Genomic DNA, 15,816 nt, shown 5'->3' with positions numbered 1-15,816 from the left:
TAACAATGAGCTAAAATCACTATATTAAGTATGTAAGGAAGTACATTTTTATAATGCCTTACTTCTTTTTTGAATAGCTGAAAAAGCTGAACCAGAAAAACTTGCAAAAATTGAGAAAAAAGCCCCTGCTAAAGGTTTGTGCTTAACATTATTCAAGATTATTCAAAAGGAAGGAGGAGATCCAAACAAACGCCTGGCCTCTAACTAAACCTTATGCACTGCCCTTGCTACCAGACTTAGTGCCACAGAACATCAACACAAGTAGGTGTGGTTGCATACTATCGCAGAGGCTTCCACGGGCTCTTGTTAACAACCTATCCCTACCCAGGTATGGGAGCACTTTATGAGATGTACACCTTTTTCATCAGCCCTCTCAAGTGTCTCCTATTTAGCCAGAAGAGACACCCTTTCCCTGCCGCACAGATTTTAAGACAGTCTGTAATAAGACCCCCTAGTGGCCACTTCAGTAGTTGCACACGTATATAATCCATACTCATCTCTCCTACTATTGACACTCCACATAATAATGATCTAAAATCACTATATTAAGTATGTAATGTTATGCACGTTTTACAATTACATTCTTTTTTTTTTTTTTGAATAGCTGAAAAAGCAGAACCAGAAAAACTTGCTAAAACTGAGAAAAAGGCCCCTGCTAAAGGTTTGTGCTTAGAATTCTGGCCTGAAGATAATACAGTATTTGCTAATTGTTACGTTAATTAATATCATTGCTTACTAATTACTTGATGGATTAACTCTTTAACGGTCAGCCCATTTTAGGCCCACATGGCCAACCAAATTGTATGTTTTTCTCATCGTTGCATTCCGGAGCCATAATTTTTTTTTTCCATTAACATAGTCATACTTTTTATGACGTTCTCCATAACGAATAAATCCCATGATAACATTTTTCTCTGGGTCAACATGGTAACAACAATACCAAGTTTATACAATTTTTTATCTTTTGCTATTTTTGTATGCAAAAAAAACACTTTAAAAATGTTACATTTGTGTTGCTGCATTCCAAGAGCCAAAACATTTTTATTTCTTCACCGGTGGAGCTAGGTAAGGAATGTTTTTGGCAGGAGGATCACATTTTTGGGAGATTTTTAACCACTTTTTATTACATTTTTTTCTAAATTGATACAATTTTTCTAGGCTTCACTACGGAAGCATTTCTTTGCGTAGCAGCATTCAGAAACCCCTAATATTTTTTTTCTTTCAACTGAGCAAAAGGGTAGTTATTTTTGTGGGGGACCAGCTGTAGTTTTAATAGCAGCATTTGGTGATTCATATGACTTTTTGATCTTTCTTTTTGTGAGGCGAGATATGCAAAATTTATTTTTTTCCTTTTTTCCTTTATTCTACTATGGGAATTGAACATCATTAGGAATTGTTTATTCTATAATATACTGAAATACTTCAGAGGAGGAGAAGCAGGAGAAGAATAAACACAAAGAGAGCATAAAACCTTCATACATATGTTGTTCTTAGACAGATTGAAACCTGTAAGATAGCAGTGTAAAAAAAAAACTGAGACAGCACACTTCTTTCTTCTTCCTTCTTCCTTCTTCCTTCTTCCTTCTCCTGGGGAGGGGAGAGACAAAAAATAAGAATAAATACAAAGAAACTATGCAAATGTTGTCCATAGTTTCTTCTTCCTCCTGCCTCTTTCTTCTCCTTCTTCCCCATCTCCTTCTCCACTTTCTTCTACTTCTTCCTTACTTTCTTCAGTAAAAAAGGAAGAACAAGCATGCTCGCTTAGTCATTAGCACTGTTTCCTACCAGTGCTATGGTCCTAGGGTTCAAATTTGACCAAGTACAACATCTGCATAGACCTTTTATGTTCTCTATGTGTTTCCCGTTATCCTGCAGCAGTCTTGTGACAAATATATATATATATATATATATATATATATATATATATATATATATGTGTGTGTATATATATATATATATATTGTGAGACGGTGACCGACAAGGTGCTAGAGGGCAGGTATGTGTCGCCTAGGATGCTCTCCTATGCTGCCTTGGGGAGCGCTTGGGCAGATACATGCCACCGAGCAGCCTGGGCTCGGTGGAGGAAGCCGGCAGTATAGTGTTAGTAGCATTAAGCTACTAACACATTGTAGTGTGTAAGTGGCTCCAAGCCACATAATCCGGGCCGGCTTTTCCTGGAGTGACCAAAGTGAAGGGTGGGATGGTCACTCCCACGTACCAGGTGGGGCTGGTACCAGGCCTTATAAAGCCTGGGCCTACAGGGCCTAGAGAGAGAGCTGAGACCTTTGCAGGTCTGAGAGTCCTGGCTGGCTGTGTGCAGGAGCCATTTGTGTTACCAGTGTGTAGACAGGGACGCTCCATGTATAGTAAGTGCTCAGACGAGCAGGATTTACGTTATGTTTGCCTGATGTTAAGGCCTGTATTTTGCTTTTGTTTGCTTGGAAATAAACCCAGGCAAAGCCTGGACTAAAGACTTTATCGCAAGTGTCACTGTCTCTGACTGCTTATGCCCAGGTTGCTACCGATCCTAAACGCTAATCCCTCACATATGGTGTTTGGATGCGGGCAGCGGTCTTAAAGAGACATACACCAATTAATGGACATTTTGCTGCAGCAGCTGGAGAACCGTTGCTAAGGGCAACCGCCCAAGAGAGATTGACTGGAGAGTGCTGTGACCCCCATGTCCTGGGTGAAAGCTGCAACGGCGCAGCAATCAGACACTGCCAAGATGGAGGAACTGATAAAGCAGCTGGTGCAAATGAACGTGCAGCAGCAACAAGCGTTGGCCCAGCAGCAACAAGTGACGGCGACCCAGCAAAAGATCCATGAGGAGGCCATGAGAGCTCAGGCCGAGACTAATGCTCTCCTGGCACAAAGTCTGCAGAGGTCGTCTGGTTCGCTCCCCACCACCCGTACCGCGGTACAGGCGGCCTTACAAAAGATGACGGCCACCGATGACATCGAGGCCTATCTCGCGGTCTTTGAGAGAGTGGCCGAGAGAGAGAACTTACCAGCGCCTCAGTGGGCTGAGGTAGTAGCGCCTTTCCTGACAGGAGAACCCCAAAAGGCCTACTTTGACCTCGGTGAGCAGGATGCCAAGGACTATAATAAACTCAAAGGTGAGATCCTGGCACGCTTGAGCGTGGACACCCATGTGCGGGCCCGACGCGTACACGCCTGGACTTTCACGGACGACCTACCAGCTCGCTTCCAGATGTACGACCTGTTCCACCTGGTGAGAAAGTGGTTGCAGCCGGAGGAGTCGTCCCTGGCAGAGATCGTACAAAGAGTGGTTCTGGACAAGTTGATCCGCTCGTTGCCCCCCGCAATCCAGCGCTGGGTGGGACAACTCGTGAGCCTCTTCGAGAGGTATAAAGCCACGGAGGACTTACTGCAAGCCGTGCCTCCTCGACGTTCCAACCCCGGGAACAGCAAGTCGGCCGGAGCACCTGGTAAGACTGTTCCGTATGTAAGGGGTGTCAAAAGTGTCCCCAGGGGAGGTGGCTCAGAGGGGGATCGTTTGGGGCAGAGGAGGAGCCCCAAATGGATATTCAGGTCCCGGGTAGAACCCCAAGGAGACCGGGCCTCCATACGATGTTGGCGCTGTCATGAGCCCGGGCATCATGCTGCCAACTGTCCCCTCACTGTGGAACCCATGGACTGTGACTCTGCCCGGCGGAGGTCGATGTTCGCTCGGCCAGTATGTTCTGCAGAGACTGTGTCAGAGACTGATCGACCATTATGTCACCTAAAGGTGAATGACTTTGCGGTGACAGCTCTACTGGACTCAGGGAGCTTGGTTACGCTGGTGCACTCCAGCCTGGTCGATCCCACAACCTTCACCGGCCGTCGCATGGGGGTTGTTTGTGTGCATGGGGACACCAAGGAGTATCCTATTGCCCTTGTAAGACTTGATACTCCGTGTGGACTTGCCAGCCATGAGGTGGGCGTCGTAAAATCCTTAATGCACACCGTGATCCTCGGGAGAGACTTTCCCCTATTTTGGGACTTGTGGCGACACCGAGGGTCGTCTGCAAATAAGGTTCATGATGATGCAAATGTGTATGATGTGTGTCCCGAACCGTTTGACCCTGAGGGTACGGTTCCAGCAGTAGGGGTGACCCAAGAGAATGGGGATAACTTTCCCTTAACAGTATTGGCGGGTGAGACGGAGGTACAGGATGAAGTAGTTGCTATGCCTGACTTAGAGGTCTCACGTGCCAATTTCGGAACTGAGCAGCTCCGAGACCCCACCTTAGTAAAGGCCAGGGAAAATGTTAAAGTACTAAATGGGGAGCCTCAATTCCCAGAGGCTGATACTGTGTTTCCACACCTGGCAGTCAATCAAGAATTGTTGTATCAGGTTGACAAGGTCCGTGGGGAGGTTGTGGAACAGCTGGTGGTACCTCAGTCTTATCGTAGGATGGTCTTAGACCTGGCGCACCAGCATGTGCTGGGAGGTCATCTCGGGAGAGAAAAAACTAGGGAACGCATCCTTCAGCGTTTTTTCTGGCCGGGGGTACATGGTGATGTAAAACGTTACTGTGAGTCATGCCCGGAGTGTCAAATAACAGCTCCTATGCCCCATTACCAGAGCCCCTTAGTGCCCTTGCCCATCATAGAGGTGCCGTTTGAGCGGATCGCTATGGACCTAGTTGGGCCCTTGGTAAAGTCTGCCCGGGGTCACCAACATATATTAGTGGTTGTAGACTATGCCACCCGTTACCCCGAAGCCGTTCCTTTACGTAATACGTCATCCAAGGGTATTGCAAAGGAACTACTTCACATGTTCTCCCGCACGGGCATACCAAAAGAGATCCTGACGGACCAAGGAACCCCCTTTATGTCAAAGGTCATGAAGGAATTGTGTAAGCTGCTGAATATTAAGCACTTACGGACGTCTGTGTACCACCCACAGATGGATGGTCTGGTTGAGAGATTTAATAAGACCCTAAAAAGCATGCTCAAAAAGGTAGTCAATAAGGATGGGAAGGACTGGGACTGTCTGCTGCCATATTTAATGTTCTCAATCCGTGAAGTCCCACAATCCTCCACTGGGTTCTCTCCCTTTGAATTAGTTTATGGTAGACATCCCCGAGGGCTCCTTAATGTAGCTAAGGAGACCTGGGAGCACGAGTCCACCCCCTACAGGAGTGTTATTGAACACATCTTCCTCATGCAAGATCGAATTGCGGCGGTCATGCCCATTGTTAGAGAACATTTACAGCAGGCTCAAGAAGCCCAAAGCCGGGTATATAACCGGTCCACCAAGGTGAGAACCTTCAACCCTGGGGATCGGGTACTAGTGTTGGTGCCCACCCTAGAAAGTAAATTCCTAGCAAAATGGCAAGGGCCCTATGAAATAATTGAGAAAGTCGGAGAGGTAAATTATAAGGTAAACCAGCCAGGTAGGCGGAAACCAGAACAGTTGTACCATGTAAACCTAATTAAGCCATGGAAGGACAGAGAAGCCCTGACTGCAGTAAGCACCCCCCATGGTGGGGTCCCAGAGGTGTGTGTATCAGGGTCCCTGTCCAAATCCCAACAACAAGAGTCGAGGGAATTTATACAACGTAATTCAGGTGTGTTCTCTGATGTACCAGGGCATACTGGTGTCATAAAACACGACATTATAACTGAACCAGGGGTAAAGGTTCAGTTGAAACCGTACAGGGTTCCAGAAGCCCGCAGACGAGCCATCTCAGAGGAGGTCAAGAAAATGCTAGACCTCGGAGTAATTGAGGAGTCGAAAAGCGAATGGTCCAGCCCTATCGTGCTGATACCAAAACCTGATGGCTCTCTGCGCTTCTGTAACAACTTCCGGAAGCTAAATGACGTGTCAAAATTTGACGCATACACAATGCCGAGAGTGGACCAGTTAATTGAGAGACTGGGTCATGCCAGGTACTTTTCCACTCTCGACCTTACTAAAGGCTACTGGCAGGTTCCCCTTACAGAGAGCGCGAAAGAAAAGACTGCGTTTGCCACACCAGAAGGGTTGTTTCAGTACATCTGCCTACCCTTCGGTTTGCATGGAGCCCCAGCAACCTTCCAAAGATTGATCGATATCATACTCAAACCCCATCGTCAATATGCGTCAGCATATTTAGATGATATCATCATCTTTAGCGAAGACTGGGACAGCCATCTACCCAAGGTACAGGCAGTACTGAACTCCCTTAGAAAAGCAGGGCTCACAGCAAACCCAAAGAAGTGCGCCATAGGCCTCGAAGAAGCATGATACCTGGGGTATATAGGCAGGGGTATTATAAAAACCCCAGATCAATAAAGTTGAAGCCGTTCAGGACTGGCCACAACCCACTACTAAAAAGCAGGTGAGAGCTTTTTTAGGCATTGTAGGGTACTATAGGCGGTTCGTGCAGAACTTTGCTAGCATAGCAGCACCCCTAACAGACTTGACCAAGAACAGTAAGTCAGTCATGGTCAAGTGGAACCCTGACGCAGAAAAGGCGTTCCAAGAATTAAAACGGGCCCTCTGTAGACGTCCAGTGTTGGTCACACTTAATTTTAAAAGAGAATTTGTCGTTCAAACAGACGCGTCCGACGTGGGACTGGGAGCAGTTCTGTCCCAAGAAGTAGAGGGAGAGGAACATCCCGTGATTTATCTAAGCAGGAAGCTCACGCCACCAGAGAAAAATTACAGCATTGTTGAACGGGAGTGCCTAGCCATCAAATGGGCCCTTGAATCCCTAAAATACTACCTTCTAGGTCGGCACTTCAGGCTGATCACAGACCACTCTCCCTTAACCTGGATGTTACAGGCAAAAGAAAGAAACGCCAGAGTCACTAGGTGGTTCCTGACACTTCAAAACTTCAGTTTCTCTGTTGAACACAGGGCAGGAAAGCTACAGGGCAATGCCGATGCCTTGTCAAGGACGCATTGCATGGCGGCTAAAGGTGTCCGACCCCACAGGCTTGAACAGAGGGGGAGGGTATGTGAGACAGTGACCGGCAAAGTGCTGGAGGGCCGTTACATTTCACCTAGGATGCTCTCCTATGCGGCTTTAGGGAGCACTTGGGCAGATACGTGCCACCGAGCAGCCTGGGGGTCGGTGGAGGAAGTCGGCAATATGGTGTCAGTAACATTAAGCTACTGACACACTGTAGTGTGTAAGTGGCTCCAAGCCACATAATCCGGGCCGGCTTTTCCTGGAGTGGTCAAAGCGAAGGGTGGGATGACCACTCCCACGTACCAGGTGAGGCTGGTACCAGGCCTTATAAAGCCTGGGCCTGCAGGTCCTGGAGAGAGAGCTGAGACCTCTGCAGGTCTGAGAGTCCTGGCTGGCTGTATGCAGGAGCCATTTGTGTTACCAGTGTGTAGACAGGGACGCTCCATGTATAGTAAGTGCTCAGACGAGCAGGATTTACGTTATGTTTGCCTGATGTTAAGGCCTGTATTTTGCTTTTGTTTGCTTGGAAATAAACCCAGGCCAAGCCTGGACTAAAGACTTTATCCTATGTGTCACTGTCTCTGACTGCTTATGCCCAAGTTGCTACCGATCCTAAATGCTAATCCCTCACAATATATATATTTGTGTGTATTACCTTTCATGTTAAGTTTTTGCTAAATGTAAAAAGGTCACTTTTTTCCATTGCTTTTAGATGAAAAGAAAGCAAAGGTCTCTTTGACAGAAGAAAAGGTAGAGAAAGAAGTAAAGAGTAAAACATCTGAAACCAAGATAGCAAAAGCCATAAAGGAAACAAAAGCATCAGAGGAAAGTATACCAAAGTTAAAGACCAAGGAAGAAGAGAAAGAGAAGGTGGAAACTACAGCTGAGACACAAGGTAAATAGCCAAGTAAATACTGATCAAAATATTCCAGAAATAACAAGTAAGAATTGAATAATACAATTTTAAGGCTAGGGTAACACAGGGCGGATTTGTTGCGGTTTTTCCGTTGCGGTTTTGACGCAGAAGAACTGCTTCTGCGGCAAAACCGCTTCAAAGGTTAATTTGGGCTTGCGGATTTTGCTGCGGATTTTCGTGCGGAAAAATCCGCAAGCGTTTTTTTCCGCAGCGCTTTTTTACTTTTGACGCGTATTTGGTGCGGTTTTGGCTGCGTCCATTGAGGTCTATAGACAAAAAAGCGCTGCGGAAACGACTAAAGAATGAACATGCTGCATCTTTTAAAACCGCGACGCAGTTGCATTTCCGCACTGAGGCTGTGCGGAAAAAATCTGTCCTGTGAGAACAGCTTTTTGGCAAATCTCATTTGTGCTGCATTGCACTGCAAACGCAGCTGTTTTGCCGCAGTGCGGATATGCAACGGCAATCAGCGTCAAAACCGCGGCAAATCCGCCCTGTGTGGCCCCAGCCTAAAAGTTGCAAAGAGACTGCAGACACATCGGATGATATTGATACTTTGAATTTATTTATTATTACGAAACACATTGTATCAAAGGATATTTTAGATATACAGTGTATATTTGTCAAAACTATGTATGACTCAAATGCTATTATTACCAACTGATACTGTATTGTTGCCAAGACTTCAAATTCTTTCACATTGGTAACATTTTAGTAAAGGCATGCGGAATATATAGAATTAAATAGAAGGTTATTGTTGAGAAAGAACAACAATATGTCAGACTTACTTTATTATGGTATCCAATGGTCTAGAAATCCTGATATTCCAGCACAAAGAACCAGCAGAAGCAAAAGACTGAGCAGAGATAATCTAAAATACGCAATATAATTGTATCCGGGAAAATATAGTAATGTGTAAATTCCAGTGATTGCTTCAGACCTGAGGAATAGTGGTTTAGTATTACGGATATGGAAATAAAGGTCACAGTTACAGTTTGCCGTTTCTTTTAGCAAAACTCCCTAGTAGCTCAATAACCTTCCTTAATGATTTTTCACATTTTTGTCACATAGAATTTACCAGAAAATAAACACCTCATGTAATATTCACACTGAGTTGTTCAATGGCAGTAAAAAACTGAAGTTGTTAGACATACAGTACTTTGTTTTAGAAGCAGGGACAAATCCTAAAATGAAAAATAAAGTGAAAGGGAAGGTTGGTCAAAAAAGTTGGAATGTGACCCCCACATTTATGTGTAGAAATATTTGTGTCAGCCCGACTCATCTGAATAGAGATCGCAAAAATCTATGCACATTGCACAGAAAAGAATCAGCACACTGCATAAAGTTAACATGTTATTATTGCTGCATCATGTATGTTTCAAAAACAAGCCCCCCCCAAAAAAAATAAAATAGTGTTTTTATTGCATTTCACCCCACTTCAAAATGTTTAAAAGTTTCTCAATACTTTATATTGTACATCAAATGGTACATGAAGAAATGTAGATCCAGCACTTAAATCCAAGGGTTTAAAAAATCTTTATGTAGAACCGGATAAAAAATTCATGAATGCACACATGAAGAAAATAGCCTAGGCATTTTGAACACCATACATCATGTTCTTACTCTGCTGTATGTATGGGGGTCGAAACGTGTATAATATTTTTTCAGGTCTGCATTTGTGAATTTTTAATCCTGTTCTAAATAAAGATGACTGTGTCATCCTTGTATTTTGGTGCTGGATCTACATACATTACATACCTGGGACCTAGTTCAGTAAACTCTTATCAGTGCACTGATTGTATTCTCCTTCTGGTGTGGTTTCCAAACATTGAGGCGGTGAGTTGTTTTTTTTCTTTTTCATACATTAAATGGTGCCAAAATACAACTTGTCTCACAAAAACACAAGCCCTCAGATGACCATTTTGACAGAAAAATAAAGAACTAGAGAAAACATGGCCAGTGTGTAGGTACTGCTCAGAGGACTTTGGCACATCAGTGTCAGGCTTCCTTCACACAGAGCAATCTTGATTCTCCAACATAGATAACATAGGCAACACGTTTCAACTCTGGAATAGGGTCTTCCTCAGGCTTATGTTGGAGCATAAAAATTGTTCTTTGCGAAGTAAGCCTGAGATTACATGTGCCAACGTCCTCTGAGCAGTGCCTACCTACTGTACATGTTTTATATGGTTCCTGGTGTGTGCGCCAAAGGAAGGGCATTCCCTAGTAGGACCAGAACAAGACTGGCAGCTCTACCACTGGGTTTATATCACTAACCCTAATGTGATGTCATGTAGTTGTGCTCAGTCTCAGCAGAACCACACTAGGTAAGAGTAATACCTGTCTTTTGTTTCACCCTTGTTCTCCTGAATAATCTTGGCTGTATTGCACCAATGGATCTCCTTGTCTTCCTTTCTGTAATTTTTCTAAGATTTACAGAAAAAATGAAGATGTTATGATTTTTTGAAAGTGAGGAGGCAAAAATGAAAAATGACTCGGGAGTGAAAGGGCTAAGCAAATCATAGCGCCAATTGTACTGTTAAATAATGTTCAAACAATTGTGTATATATTGTGGAAATAACAGCCATACTATATTCAAATTAGCTGACACAGTTTTCAGATAATAGTGCCAAACAGCACAAAACTGTGATTACACAAAGTTTGCTAGTTATACTTGAAACAACAAAGAATGAGATTTAACAGCATGGGAAAATATATACTAGATAAAGAATATGACATATAAAAAGACATGACTAGGCAACTTGATGATAGCCATGGTGAAGTGAGATTTCCAGCAATTCAGATTCGTATTCTATCAGCAACTGGTTACTTATCAGACTGTGCAATTACAATGAGGAGACAAAAAGAGAAAACATGTCTCTTCTTAAGAATAGGAACAACTGAATATATTAGAGCACATCTATAATAGAAAGAGGCACAAGAAAATGTTCCACAGTGTAGGGATAGATTTATAAAACCGTCTAAAATGAAAACTGTCTGTGTTGCCCATAGCAACCAATCACAAAGCAGCTTTCATTCTTCAAAGACAGCATATGAAATTAACCCTTTCCAATCCACTGTCTGACGTCTAAAGACATTCTGATTGAAGACTGTACAGCTCCGATGTCGGAAGATGGCCGGCAGGGTATTCTTACTGTATATTACTGGCCGCTCTGCTGTTAGGGGCCTCTCCAGCATGTCCCATACAGCAGTACTGGCTCTAGCCAGCAGATGGTGACATTGTATAATGGCAGAAAGAGAAAGCCCCCTAGGAAACCCTAAATCCAAAATTGGATTGCAAAGGGTTAAAGCTGTGATTGGTTGCCATGAGCAGCAAAGATAGTTTTGTACACCAGAGAGATGTAAGAAAATATGAAAAAATCAATTTCTCTTCATATGATGGGGCATATTACTAATAGTGGTGAACTGTAAGAAACACTGTATTCATCAATATGGTGCAGGCCATGTTAATACATATAATGCAGCCATCTTCTTGTAAGGATGTTGGAGCATAGGGTTTGGGGCTTAATAAATATGGTGAATGGCATGAATGCCATTTTGTCAAGGTAATTGCACCAGAATTACATCAGTTTCAGACCAGTGTATTGTAACGTCTTACAGATGACATTATCGCATGTCATCATAGAATCATAGACTGGTAGAGTTAGAAGGGACCTCCAAGGTCATCTGGTCCAACCCCCTGCTCAGTGCAGGATCACTAAATCATCCCAGACAGATATTTGTCCAGTCTCTGTTTGAACACTTCCATTGAAGGAGAACTAACCACCTCCTGTGGTAACCTGTTCCACCAATTGATCACCCTCAATATTTCATCATTATTTGATCTGCACTTACCTCCATATGTGCTGGCATTGGTTTAATTTTCTACAGACAAATTCAGATCCATATTTACCTAATAGAAAATTATAGCAAGTAATGCAAATATGGAGGCAAAACACAACAAAAATAGGTCATGCTGCATTTTTAAAGGACGACTGCGAAAAACATGGCCATGTGAATAGATACTGTAGACATGTGCAAGGAAGACTCCTGGAGGGAGTGTACATTTCACCCAAATGCTTAGCCTTGATGAGATAAAACTCCAGTGTAGGTCTTTCTTCTGGGTCCCAGTGAGTTCAGCTGGGACCACTGAACTAAGCTCAGGCAGTCAGGGTCAGTCACGACAATTGCGATTTTCGGCCGCCCGCATCACGGCAGAAAATCGCATGAATGGAAGAAAGCGACGACCAAGTTGCGGCTAAATATCCCATTTTCTCACCCGTTCACACGGCCGGTGTGGCATATATACACCGCAGTCTGGAATTCCGTGGGCCTGGGGGAGAGACCTTAGCACTGCTGAAATCTCTTCCACTCACTCCCTCTCCTCTTGCCGGCTGATCACAGCAATAGAAGCTCCCATAGAAGCCTATAAGAGCTGACAGGAAGGGAGGGGGTGGGACCTTAGCAGCGCTAGCCATGCTAAATTCCCTCCCTAGCCTATGCGTATGTGCTAATCCATAGTGTATGTGCTATCTTTTCCGGCAGGCTGATTTTACTAGCCGGAAAATTGCCCAGCTGAATGAATGCATTGGAATCCAATGGTTGAGATGGTCAAAATTTTTGGCTGATGTTTTTACGCAGCTAAATAGCTGCAAAAAAACACTTGTGTGAATAATGGGTTAGAGACTGGAGTGAGTGCATCTACCATTGTGGACTTCTGCTGTTTCCTGGCAGTTGCTGTGTGTTAAGACCCATTTACACCAGCCGATGATTGCTCAAAGATCCCTCAAACGACAGTTTGATTGACAGCTTTAAGCAATCATTTTGCATAAAGTATTAAGTAGCTACTCAGCTACTTAAGTACCAATTAGGTGTGCAAATGAAGCCTTTAGCTGAATGCAGTTAATAGCCTGGGGGCTATTATCTGTGCTCAATTCCTATGTTCTCCATGGGGAAACAATGCTATCAGCACTGCCCACGGAGAACTGCTGATAAGACGATTTTTAGGTTAGCTTGAATTTAACGATCCGCTAGCAGTGCCCGAAAAGCGCACGATGGGCGCACATTTAGACACACCGATTATCGCTCAAGCAATCGTCGATTAGCGATTTTTTAGCGACCATCAGCTGGTGTAAATTGGCCTTTAGTGGTAAGCGAAAGTATTGCTGTTTAGTTAGCTCCTTGTTTGTTGCAAAAATTGTATGTGCTGCCAGGGGAGATTGTTTTCCACTGGATTTTCTGTTATTCAAGTGATTCAGCCTTTTATTAGGAGTGTGCCGCTGTATCGTCGCAGACATTGCCACAATACATAAATTTACATTATATCTGTATTACGGTCCATAAAACACAGACCAAAAAAGGGGTAAAAGTACTGTCATCTGAAAGTGACCTAATAGTGGAATCTCAAGCAGAGCAATTTTACGCATTGGGTAAATCCACCAAAATCTTCACGTCTGATGTGTGGCTTTTACTGCAGAATTTCAGCAGATTTTACCAACTGCAAAGGGTGAAATCTGCAGCAAGTCCACTACAAGTTTGCATTAAAATACATTTATAAAATATGCAGGTTTTGCAGTGAATTTGTCCAGGACATACAATTACACCGTGTATTGTTCCACCCTAAATCAGTGCAGAGTTGTTTTTCCCCACTCAAATATGGTCTGGTGTATGTAGCTACAATCAGTTCTTGAGTTGGCACTGTACTGCAAACCCAGGAATTTGAGCTTTAAGAGCTTGGATTTTGGTTAAAAAGTTAACTAACCAATAATGTGGTCATATTTTTGGTCTGTATTTCATCTATAGCCCCAAGACCCCCTGTGCTTCTGGATTTAGATCATAATAAATGTGGTGCTCTAGGCTAGATTCAGAAGAATCATGGGGCGGTTCAGGCGCTGAGCTCCTAATGCAAATCTAAAATGGGGGTATATTATGCTTGTATTAAACTACTATAGACTAGACTGAAATTTTAAGGATTACCCCATAGTTCCAATATTCATATTTCCTACACTTTGCTGCACCTTGCTTAGTGAATTGTATAGATCTCTTACATTGTAAAATAAACTCTGTCAAATGTAGAGCATTTGGTTTGATTCCCGCTATCTAGGCATTGCACAAGTCTTCACTTTCTCTACTTTGTACCCAATGTACTATATGTATTTTTCTTTCTTGCTGAGAATAAGTAGTCTTGATGTATCCGTTCTGTTGATTGGTCTTTTTTTCTTTCTGTTCTGTTAGATCAGTATCAGTTCTGTCGCTATATGGTTGACATGTTTGCCCACGGGGATTTATACACAGGTATTTCAAAAAGTCTTTGTGCGCTAGCTTAATATTCTCTGCTTTTCGGAAAGGATCAACTTACCTTTGCATTTAATTCCTTGTGGATAAACTACTGCCACACAGAAAACTCTGTAATAAAGACAAGAACACGCAGCTAATTGCGTCTAAATCTACCCAGATATCACTTTTGTAAAAATCTTATTAATGGGGTTTACCCGTCATACAAGTCTAAGTAAAAACTCATATGCAGTCATAACTTTTCCATTTTGCAAGCGGCATTCTTTCATTCTGCACATTATAGTGAAACAAATCATTCCAGTCAGATGGAAGACTGCTTCCTCTAATTAGTCTCATATTGCTCCAAGAGAACTTTTCTGTGTTATCCAGTTTTTATCCGCAAGAATAAAAGACTTTCTTTTACCTTTATTAATAGTTGCTATACCATGTTGTGCGCCACATAAAGTGTATAATGGCTGTGCATGTGAATGAGCCTAATGGCACGGTTAAAGAATCATTATATTATATCACAGTTACAGATGGAACAGTTGAATTTGTTATTTTTTACTCTGTACCATTGACACACTGTGATAACATTCTAAGTTAATATAACACAGTAGGTCTATCCGAAGTCCTATCTAAAACTGTTTGCAAGGCTGGCTTCAAGTGAGGGCGAGCCTAATTGCACGTGCATTCATGCAACGTATTTGCAGAATGAATGGCATATATTTTACTATTTATTCCGCATACAAGGCATGTGTATTTGCATGCGCCACAAAAAGTACTGATGCTTTCAGCCATTGAAATGGTAAATTAGTCTAATGAGTTCAAGATGTGTTCTTTTTCCTGCGAAATTACGCAGATTTGCACATCTCCTGTATTGTACGCGCATTTGCACATTCCTATTGACTCCTACGGGGACTATGCACATGTGAGCGAACCCATTGAAATCAATGAGTTCTATTCATTGCATATTGCATGCACGAATTTGCCTGTGTGAAGTCAGCCTAACACATCATGATATTATCAAAGGCAGTGCCAAATGGTAAACTTATTTTAAATTAAGCCTGTCTCTGTTCATTTTTCATCTGTCATCCATTTATTAGCCTGGTATTAATCTATGGGCTGTGGGTAACTTCATTTAGAAGGTTTAGAAGACAAAGTGAGATTTTTCTTCAGTTTATCAACTATGTGAACTTTGGTGTACACAACTAGCAAACCTGCAAAGAGCAAGACATGCCAACAACTTACTTGCCTCGTGTGGCACAGAGTGTTAAGGCAGCGGAACTGCAGTCCTAAGCTCTTGCTCATGTCCTGAAGATTGTGTGTTCAATCCCGGCTTGGATTAGTTTGCTGGCTCAAGGTTAACTCAGCCTTCCATCCTTCAGAGGTCGGTAAAATGACTACCTTGCTCATTTTACCGACTGGTAAAAGATGAAACTGGGAAAGGCAATAGCAAACCACCTTGCAAAAACAGTCTGCCAAGAAAACGTCTCAGTGTGACATCACCCTAGGAGTCAGTCATGACTCATGCTCGCACCAGGTAGAAACAAACAACAGATCTTTTTGTCCTGGGTGGAGAAATCCAGCAAAATGATGGGGGGGCATTTAAATATCCAAAGTATGCAATTTGTTGCAGAAATGTTTATGGCTGTCTCATTCATCTGAATGGAGCTTGTAGAAATTCAAGCTCATGCTGCATGGACCATCCCAGTT

At 43.1% G+C, this 15,816-nt stretch overlaps 1 protein-coding gene across 26 annotated transcripts in view; it reads left to right on the top strand.

Annotated features, from left to right (window-relative positions):
- The window catches only part of TRDN (triadin), a 630,780-nt gene that overhangs the window by 168,343 nt on the left and 446,621 nt on the right, over positions 1–15,816 (top strand). For 25 of the 26 annotated variants that reach the window (XR_010793132.1, XM_066606567.1, XM_066606610.1 and 22 more), the window contains 4 exons: positions 78–134; positions 605–661; positions 7,624–7,806; positions 14,062–14,121. Coding sequence is in view for 25 of the 26 variants with exons in the window: in XM_066606567.1 (XP_066462664.1) it covers positions 78–134; positions 605–661; positions 7,624–7,806; positions 14,062–14,121 (357 nt within the window). In the remaining variant the exon portion in view is untranslated. The remainder of the gene's footprint in view (positions 1–77; positions 135–604; positions 662–7,623; positions 7,807–14,061; positions 14,122–15,816) is intronic. The other variant, XM_066606498.1, reaches the window with a different exon arrangement.

This window comes from Eleutherodactylus coqui, chromosome 1 (genome assembly GCF_035609145.1).
Source record: "Eleutherodactylus coqui strain aEleCoq1 chromosome 1, aEleCoq1.hap1, whole genome shotgun sequence".
In the NCBI taxonomy this organism is placed as follows: domain Eukaryota; kingdom Metazoa; phylum Chordata; class Amphibia; order Anura; family Eleutherodactylidae; genus Eleutherodactylus; species Eleutherodactylus coqui.
The sequence above is the reverse complement of the archived record's forward strand: the minus strand, read 5'-3'. Positions and strand labels throughout refer to the sequence as shown.